Source organism: Mercenaria mercenaria, chromosome 4, assembly GCF_021730395.1.
Source record: "Mercenaria mercenaria strain notata chromosome 4, MADL_Memer_1, whole genome shotgun sequence".
NCBI lineage: Eukaryota > Metazoa > Mollusca > Bivalvia > Venerida > Veneridae > Mercenaria > Mercenaria mercenaria.
In genome coordinates, this window is record NC_069364.1 from 14,160,035 (window position 1) to 14,170,759 (window position 10,725).

Here is a 10,725-nt window from a genome sequence, read left to right on the forward strand (position 1 = left end):
ATACCATTTATTATTTGAAGGGGTGTTCGCTGAAAATTTACTGACTGAATAGCGGACAGTGCAGACCATTATCAGCACGCACGGATGTGCAGGCTGATCTCGCAAAGGCAGAATCACTTGCCGCCAGCAGGCTAAAGGTTAAGGAAGCAAATCTTTACTTCTACACATCGAGGCGTACTTATATGATAATTTGACACACGGGACACAGCCAAAAGCAAGCCAATGTTGAATTTGACTTACACGGAGCCGCACACATTCAGAAGGAATTCTGACGGGATTTGAACAATTCTTCGAGATGCTCAAAATTCGAAATAAGCGAGTTTAAAGCACGGGTTTTATCTGACTGTATACATGTTATGACATACTCTCAACAACAAAATCAACAACAGCTCGTCGAACACGAAATGTCCCCCTTGATGCATTCAGTAATTGCAGAAGGAACAGAAATTATTTGCTCACTGTAAATAAAAGTTCTACTGTTCTGCTTCAATGTGACCTTGACCTTTGACCTACTGACCTCAAAATCAACAGAGGTCATCTGCTGGTCATGGTCAACCTCCCTATTAAGTTTCGTGATCTTAGGCCCAAGCGTTCTCAACGTATCATCCGGAAAAGGTTTAACTGTTCTGGGTCAATGTGACCTTGACCTTTGGCCTACTGACTTCAAAATCTATAAGGGTCATCTATTGGTCATGACCAACCTCCCTATCAAGTTTCATAATCCTAGGCCCAAGTGTTCTCAAGTAATTGTCTGGAAACGATTTAAATGTTCCGGGTCACTGTAACCTTGGCCTTTGACGTACTGATCTAAAAATCAATAGGGGTCATCTGTTGGTCATGATGAACCTCTCTATCATCTTTCATGGCCCTTGGCCCAAGCTTTCTCAAGCTGTCGTCCAGAAACCGTTTAACTGTTCCTGGCCAATGTGTCCTTGAACTTTGACCTAATGAACTCAAAATCAATATGGGTCATCTGCTGGTCATGACCAATCTCCCTATCAGCTTTCAAGATCCTAGGCCCAAGCAATCTTGAATTATCATCCGGAAACCGTTTAACTATTCCGGGTCACTGTGACCTTGATATTGGACATACTGACCTAAAAATTAATAGGGGTCATCTGCTGGTAATGATCAACCTTCCTATCAACTTTCATGATCCTAAGCCCAAGTGTTCTTGAGTTATAATCCGGAAACAGTTTTACTGTTCAGGGTCACTGTGACCTTGACCTTTGACATACAGATCTCAAAATCAATAGAGGTCATCTGCTGGTTATGACCAACCCTCTTATCAACTTTCATGATCCTAGGCCCAAGCGTTCATGAGTTATCATCCGGAAACGGATTTGTCTACATACCGACCGACCGACAGACCGACCGACATCTGTAAAACAATATACCCCTCCTTCTTCGAAGGGGGCCATAAAAACCATAAATATTCAATACTAGTACACAATACTTTAAAGAACGCAATTTCGGATGGAGCAAACCATATAAAAATTGATTTGATATAATGTTTATGTAAAAACAAAAAGGTAAAAATCTTTAGTTTCCGCAACAAATTAGCGTATTCGTTGATTGGTATCTTTAAATGACAAACGACTATATGTATACTTACAGCTAATGTCATACTTTTAAATGCTTACTGATGATGATGATGATGATGACGATGATGATGAACACATTTTCGTTAAACGCTCATAAAATTTGTTACGGAGTTGAATTATCTGACCAAAAAAAATCTCCATATTTTTTTCTCTTTCTTTTAAGATTTTACATGCCCTATAATGATTCTCGTCCATATAAAAACATACATCCTGAGAATAACAGAAAAAGTCTGATTGTAAAAAAACAAATACTGTTCATCAGTGTATACATATTAATATTATCTCAGTTTTAATAATATAAGCACTAAATGTTGACTTGTATTTAACGGGCACCAACACAGTACATAATATCAGATTCTGTCACAAACCTGGACTAAGAAGTTTTGTTTCACATCTCATTTTCATCGGAATAAACTTTTTTGTTGGGTTTAACACGTCGCACCGACACAATTAAGGTCATATGGCGATTTTCCTGCTTTGATGGTGGAGGAAGACCTAAGGTGCCCCTCCGTGCATTATTTCATCACAAGCGGGCACCTGGGTAGAACCATCGACCTTCCGTAAGCCAGCTGGATGCCTTCCTCACATGAAGAATTCAACGCCCCGAGTGAGGCTCGAACCCACATCGGTGAGGGGCAATTGATTTAAAGTCAACGACCTTAACCACTCGACCATGCAGGGAGGCCCCCTTCGGAATAAACTGAATACGAGATATGGAAACAAACTTTATATCTGTAGAGATACAGTAAAATGAACTGTTAAGACCCTTTCACTCGCCTCTTACAATCATGCAAGATTAAGACAGTGGTTCCATTTTTTTTCATACACAAGTTGTCTCGAACCACATAAAGCATAGTAAACAATTTTCACAATCGCTTATTTAATAAATAAAACTAATTTTCACGATGTCAATTTAAAAACGGATGCCATATAGTGACATTGGTAAATGTTATAAAAAAACTAAAATTCGTAAACCATGTAATTTCTACATAATATTATTGTTTGACATGGCTTTCAATATTATTTAGACCCATACTATAATTAACAAAAACGTCTTTAAAGATTTTATGCGTTCTTAAACAATAAACAGTATAAAACTCACCAAGAATGTGAGACAAAAACTTTTGAAATCTTTAAACACACGTTAAATTTTAATGCAACGACCAACAAAATAAGAAACGACCAGCTTATTATTTTGTTTTCGAAATTTCAGTTCTTGGAGATCTACTGTATATGAGAAAAGTCGATCACATACTTAAAGGAATATATATATACAATGAATATATTACAATGAATAAGACATAGAGACTCGTAAAGAATTAGTGGTCGTCGGCTCATTTAATTTTGAGCCCTTTGACGCAAAAAGACGAAGTTTGGTCATTTGAGCGCTGTTCCGCAAGAAGGCGATGTCCTGTCTGCTGTTCCCTTTTGACACGATAACTCGCATAAACGTATTAAATACTGCTAAATCTTTAAGTTAGATAAAATAACATCAAGCCATAGACTAAATAAAACAAATTTTCATCGTTTAAATTAACAATTTAAGAAGAATTCAAGAAATAAAATCTTCCAGGTAAAATGTCTTTGAGACAAATTAAAAATAAACAAAAACTGTCATAAAAGTTAATAAATAAAAAAAGACAGAATAAAATCAAAGCCATCTAATAAATTGGCCCCAAATATTTTTCAGCATTTCATGCCACTAAACTAACTTATAAACCACTTCTAGTCGTTCGATTAGCATAAATAAGTGAATTCAATTTGCAGTTACAAGAAGTCAATAATGTTAGCATATATATGACACTGCAGAGAGTTCCTTTTAAATTAAATATTTACTGAACGATAAAAGAAAAATAGTTACAATGCTGACAAATATGGACAATGATGTAAATACACAAAATATTGTATAATTAATGCACCACTCTCAAACTTCATCTAAACAAAAACCGCAAAATCAAACACACAAGAGAGAGAAAAAATTTCTGTATTTACATGCTAGGTAGTCCATAATGACAGATTAAGTGATATGTTCAAAAACTTTAAACTTAAGTCTGGTCTTATTTTCTGTCTTCGATACAATTATTTTTTGCAATTCGTAAAGTATATAAAACATTACCTGGGGCATGATTTTTATAAAAACCCTAACGACGTTTTGTCATGGACTTGTAAGACGGTGGTTATACAAGGGTACAAGGATATCACAGATTGTTATGGAATACGTTTGGTATACTTCATTTCTTATTATTGCATTTCATCGGTAAATTACTTTTTAATATAAAGGAAACCTATTGATCATATTTGTAAATATCTATTTTTCATGTTTATAATTCTTCCTTATTAGAACTACGTAAGGAAGAGTTTCAACATGAATATCATTCAAATCAGCAAAGTATTTCTCTTTTTGTTAACATTTCGTGTTTACTAACAGGAAGTGTTGAATATACATGACTGTTTAAACTTCCACATTGACTTTTTGTCCTTGTACTTTGTTAATCCTAATTTGCTGATCTTTATTTTTTACTTAACTGCATTTAACATTTCAGCCGATTGAAGAATATATTCGTGTAAAAACACTTTTTTTTATTTTCGAAATCTAGTTCCCTAAACACGCATGGCTTTTTCACGTTAATACTGCGAACCATGTTCAAAAAATTTAAGAATAATAAAAAAGCTGATGATAATCATGCGATCTCAACAGCACTTTAATGTTTAATTTTAAAAAAAGTGTTTAAACGTTGTAAAACTATTCAACTGTGTACGTTTTGCACGTTGCCAAACAAGCAAAACTTAATAAAAGAGAGAAGATTAACTCATTTTTAGTTTCTCTGGGTGAATCCTCTTCTCGATCCATGCTGGTTCTTTTCCGGGACTTGCCCAAGCGTAGTAAGGTCCGAACAGCAAAGTTAGAACACCCACTTGAACCAACGCTAGGGAGCACATGACGTGCACGACATCGAGGTACTGGCCGAGATAGTATGCCATACACAGATGGACCACAATATCAAAGGTTGTTCCCACTATATTGTCAATCTCCCAACGCGTCCTGAGGTCACTTTTAAACCAGTCTAAAGAACTCCATGTTATAATCTGAAAAATTATGGAAAAGTGATCAAAGAAAATTAAGCACGAAGGTTTTATCAAAATAACATGACGTTAAGATTAGTCTCCCTTAGTTTAGGAAAACTGTTGCTAAACATACTTCTAACTTTCGGGTGGGTGGGTGTGCACGTGTAAATGGACCGGAAGGGTACTATGAACCAATATGGAGAGAAGTGAAAGAAGAATATGAATTGAACAAATAGAAAAAGTAACAAAAAATCTACTTCGTTGTAATGGGGAAATGTAGAAGAGATGAGTGGTTATACAAGAAATTTAAAAAATAATGATAAAATCATTTTACAACTAGACTTAATGACAAATTGCTAAAGTCAAGTGACTAAAGTTTCGCAGCTGCATTGAGTTCATTATAATTTCATGTAAACAAACATTCTGGCCATATTTCATATACATCGGGTAGAAAATGTGACACATCCATAGTGACAACTACAATGAAAAAAAAAAAACAAAAAAAAAAAACATCAGCGCTTAAAAAAGTTTAAGTTCTTTTAACAATTTCAACAGTCAGCGTTTCTGTCTTTCTAAATGATAATTTTGGCAAAATATGTAGGTTTTCCTAAGCAAGAATGGAAGGAATCCAAATGATATTTGTCGAATTGTGAAATACTAAATACACGGACGTATACATTTTATTTTGCAAGTGAATCTACATCTGCGGGTTTTTTTTTTTATTTAAGTCTACGTAGTGGAAGTGAACCTTTTCTGTATGCGGCGAAAATGCCATCAAATGTGCGATGTCCCCATAGAAGCCCATTAAACAATTTAATCGGAGGATCAATACTTTCAAATCAGTTGAACAAAAAATCAAGCACACGACCATGTCTTATTATTTACCGAGATTTCTTAGTATAGATCTATTCTGCAGTTCCGAAAAATCAAGGTTTAATTAAATTCTATATTGCAGAAAAATTGACCCGAACGTGTAGAACTACATTAAGACAGACATTCTGAATATTTTCATGAATCTTGTATCGAACATGTAGCCTCTACCGTGTGAACAAGTTCCCCTATAATTTGACCTATTGACCTAGATTCTGAACGCAGATGATAGAGTTTCAAATTTGACCTAGATTTTATGTAACACATTCTGATCAGGTCTCATGGATGTAAATCAAATAAAAATTGTAGCCCCTAGAATACTGACAATGGCTTTCAAGACGTCCTAGCGACCTAGTGTTTGACCCAATGTGACACATTAACGGACTCATCTGAAATATTATTGAGGTAAACATTCTGACCAAGTTTTATTAAGACGGCCGAAATATTGACTGCTAGTGTGTTTACAGATGGATCATCCACCTTTTAAAATTTACATGTAAATTAGATCATTTTGTTATCAAGGTGGACGCAGTATAAATAGTTCAGACCGCTCTACTGTCTTGTTAGTTTTATAAGCAGAACAACTTTGTGTAACGATAAACTAATTAAAGTGAATGTCAGCTTCCTCGCATTGGTTCTAAGTTTCATAACTTAGAAAGAACTTAGTTTTCTTGCCTGCCTAGCAGGGAGATTTAATTTACAATGTACTTAAACAAGACAGTGGAGGACAGTAAACTCGACTTATCGAAAATGTTTTCAAAGATTTTATTATTAGATATGACATAGTTAGGTGTGAGAAAATTCAAACAATATTATTGTGGGGTTGGGGATGGGGGCGGAGATACCACTTAGTATATGTAGTGTATATCTGTCCCTAAACCAAAAGATGTATGCCCCTTACTAAACAATCCTTTTTCGAGGGCTGATGATTATTATTAAGGTAAAAGTTAAGAAAATAATTTTGAAAGTGAACCTGAGGAGCTTTCCATCAAAGTAACATTGTACATTGGGATACCTGATCCTAAACTGCCAGATGTCTGTCCCTTAATAAAGACCAAACCGTATGTGAAGTTTGATGACAATAGGGGCAATAGTCATGATAGTTAAGAAGATATGAGCCGCGCCCTGAGAAAATCAACATAGTGGTTTTGCGACCAGCATGGGTCCAGACCAGCCTGCGCATCCGCGCAGTCTGGTCAGGATCCATGCTGTTCGCTTTCAAAGCCTATTACAATTAGAGAAACTGTTAGCGAACAGCATAGATCCTGACCAGACTGCGAGGATGCATGCGCATGCTGGTCTGGATCCATGCTGGTCGCAAAGCCACTATGTTGGTTTTCTCATGGCATGGCTCATATAGTGAAATTGAGAAGCTTGCCATAAATATTTAACCTGAATACAACGGCGACGACGACGCCAGAGCAAATACATTAACGCTAACTATTCTTCGAACAGTCGATCAAATGTTGCAACAATATAAACGGTAGGCAAAAAACTTATCTAAAATGTCTGCCCGAGTAAGGCAGGGTGTTTTTCCAACACTCCCGACAGCGTGGATAAAAACTTGCTAGCTCTTGGTTTTCTATTCTACGTTTTTTTCTCGGGTTTGGGATAACTCTGTCTTACACAGGCAGTCATGGGAGCGAACTTTTATAGCAGATAATATATAGACTATGGAAGACAGGTGCGCCATGCTAATTACCAAATGCTAAATGCTAAACATTTTTGCTAAATGCCAACTACCTAATGACAAGTGTCAAACACTTAAAGGTCCAATACTAAGGAAAGTAAACATTTTAATTTCTTTTAAAAAGCACAGAAACTATTTCATTTTATTGGAAAATGAAAGCTGGTATGTAGAAATTCGAAATAAATCGCAGTATATGTACAATTATTTTTCTATGAAGTATGAAGAAAGTTAAAAAGACCTGGGGGGTCATTCTGTCGATTCATTGAAATTTCAACATAATACACATACATTTCTTTGAGTTCCAAAGACCTTCTGTAAATTTTGACCTGCCAATCTTCATTATTTAGTGTCTTGCAGAAGTCTATGCACTGGCTATGAAAAAAATTGCCAACTCACTTTCCCTTAGTAATGGACCTTTAATGCTAAATGCAACAAATACCAAATGCCATAGATCATTTATTTGATGGTAATTGCCAAATTCTAAATCACAAATAGCAAATGCACTTATTGCCAACTGATAAATGCTAATCGTCAAATTCTTTAATTTTTCGAATTAAAACTCTGTAACTCCAAGACTGATGAATGTGAATTCTAATTATTTGAAAACATTTAATGTTCTAGCAGTCTGATTTAAAGTAAAAGCATGTTTTAAGGGTCACCAAACCGAAACTGTTAATTCCAGCTACGTTCAACAAATATTTTGACAGATACAAAAGTATGTAACGAAGGCCAATGACTTTAAAGAGTGTCTCGATCCATTGCTATATTTAGCCCTTTATCTAAACAAGAGCTGTCACAGGAGACAGCGCGCTCGATTATTTCGATGCTGGATAGTGAAACTGGGCACATCTGAGGAAACTAGAGCTGTCACTGGAGTGTTTAATGACTCCAATTGTGGATGAAGATATTGCACAATAGCCTGAGTCTATGTCAAAAATATCAACTTAAAGTAATAAGGGAGGTAAAGATAAAATGTATCAAAACACTATATAAGTATATCCTAAGCAAAAAGGGGCATAATTCATTAAATACTGGTGCCAGAGTTATGCAGCTTGTGTCATATAGTGTGGGTGATGATGTTGAACAATTATAAGTCTGAATCAAATCCATTCAGTAATAACAGAGACAGAGTGAAAGTGCATCAAAACTTTAAGCTAAAATTCTAAGTAAAAAGGGGGAATAATTAATAAAAAAATTGGTGCCAGAGTAATGCACCTAGCGTCATATGGTGTGGGTGATGATGTTGAACAACTGTTTTAAGTTTGAATCAAATCCATTCAGTAATAACAGAGACAGAGTGAAAGTGCATCAAAACTTTAACCTAAAATTCTAAGTAAAAAGGGGAAATAATTCAAGAAAAATTGGTCCCAGAGTTATGCACCTTGCGTCATATGATAAAGGTAATGATGTTGAACAATTGTTTAAGTTTGAATCAGATCCATTCAGTAATAACAGAGATAGAGTGAAAGTGCATAAAACTTTAACCTGAAATTCTAAGTAAAAAGGGGAATAATTCAAGAAAAATTGTGCCAGAGTTATGCATCTTGTGTCATATGATGTGGGTGATGATGCTGAACAACTATTGTAAGTCTGAATCAAATACATTCAGTAATAACAGAGGTAGAGTGAAAGTGCACCAAAACTTTAACCTGAAATTCTAAGTAAAAAGGGGGAATAATTCATGAAAAAATGGTCCCAGAGTTATGCACCTTGTGTCATATGATAAGGGTAATGATGTTGAACAATTGTTTAAGTTTGAATCAGATCCATTCAGTAATAACAGAGATAGAGTGAAAGTGCATAAAACTTTAACCTGAAATTCTAAGTAAAAAGGGGAATAATTCATGAAAAATTGTGCCGGAGTTATGCACCTTGTGTCATATGATGTGGGAGATGATGTTGAACAACTATTTTACGTTTGAATCAAATCCATTCAGTAATAACAGAGATAGAGTGAAAGTGCATCAACACTTTAACCTGAAAATCTAAGTGAAAATGGGGGATAATTCATGAAATATTGGTGCCAGAGTTATGGCTCTTATGTCAGATGATGTTGATGATGATGAGGAATAAGTATTTCAAGTTTGAAACAAATCCATCAAGTAATTACAAAGATAAGTTGAAAAAAGAGAAAGTGCACCAAAACTTTAACCAAGGTGGGGACGCGGAAAGACGCCGACGCCGACGCCGACGCCGAGGCGAGTAGGATAGCTCTCCTTATACTTCGTATAGTCGAGCTAAAAAGCATATAACAAAATCATTTGGCATTTATTATTCGCATTTAATCAACAAAAGCATTTATCATTTGACAATACCGTTTGACAATCAATATTAGACATTAAGCTTTTGGCAAATAGCATTTTCAATGAACAATTTGGCATTAAATTTTAGCATTAGGCAATTAGCATGGCGTACCTGCCTAAGCCGCCTTCCATAGCAGACATTTAGTTTTATGTAGTTACCTTTTTAGCCAGCCACGACTTATCCCAGAATATGAAGTAGTAGCTGTGCTGTATCATCTGAAGGACGGCAAGCCATCTCAACTTTCCAGTAAACAGTATAGATGAACTAAACACAGTGAGCATGTCAAATAAGAAGTAGTACCTAATTCTAACCAGATCCTTGCGCGGCAGCAAGCGCACGCGGAATAAGATTAGAGTATGTCCCCATATATGGAACCATTCTAGAGTGAATAATAAAAATGCCACGCCAGTCTGGAAGAATTCACCCAACATTGTGCCTGTTCGTTCAGGATAAGCTGAAAAGAGAAAAAAATCTATTAACAGTTGGATCAATAACGCGTCACAGTGTCAGTTTTAAGTATTTAAAAAAATTACAAATGTGTTTATGTAATAGACAATAAGACTGAAAATAAGTGTTCTGTAGTAATTTTGACTTAACCTGTAGACACAAAATTTATAATTGAGCTAAATTTCAATTTACGCACATTTTACACCTTTTTCTCTCTCTGTATCCAGTATAGACTGGTTGTCGTACATATATTAAGCCGAGGTACATTTTTATCATTTTTTCGAACATGATAACGGACTAATTTGGATACATGTTGATAAAAGAAACAAAGACGGCGACAAATTTACAGTCGATATATATATAAAAGAATATAAAACATGAAAACAGCCCCTTTTATACTACCAGCAACATAGAATACTACCTCATAACCTTGCCAGCTAGGTAGTCTTGATCAAAGAGCTACATGTTGACATACACACTGACCCTAGCTGACCCTAGAATCCTGCAGAAAGTAGCAGAGATTCTCTGCAATGAAATACTCTAAGCTTCATAAAATAATAAAAATTACAACAATATTTATCGACTGTAAGTTTGTAAGCGGACCGTTATATATTTTTAGTGATGCTTAATCCGTCGAGAAATTCTTACGTATACTTCTTTCTGAGTAGTAAAGATTTTCAGCTGTTAGCGCCGAATTGCCCAGGTCGGAATTTACAAATAAGAGGCAATTTACGGACTGAAGTA

The 10,725-nt window shown here is 35.4% G+C and overlaps 1 protein-coding gene across 1 annotated transcript; it reads right to left on the reverse strand.

Moving 5' to 3' along the window:
* Positions 1-348: 348 nt before the first annotated feature.
* LOC128546064 (uncharacterized) lies at positions 349-9,982 on the reverse strand. The gene is made up of 2 exons (XM_053540523.1): positions 9,693-9,982; positions 349-4,691 (listed from the first exon to the last, which is right to left on the reverse strand). Exons 1-2 carry the CDS (start codon positions 9,963-9,965, stop codon positions 4,410-4,412), a joined length of 555 nt encoding a protein of 184 aa, XP_053396498.1. The 5' UTR covers positions 9,966-9,982; the 3' UTR covers positions 349-4,409.
* Positions 9,983-10,725: the final 743 nt, after the last annotated feature.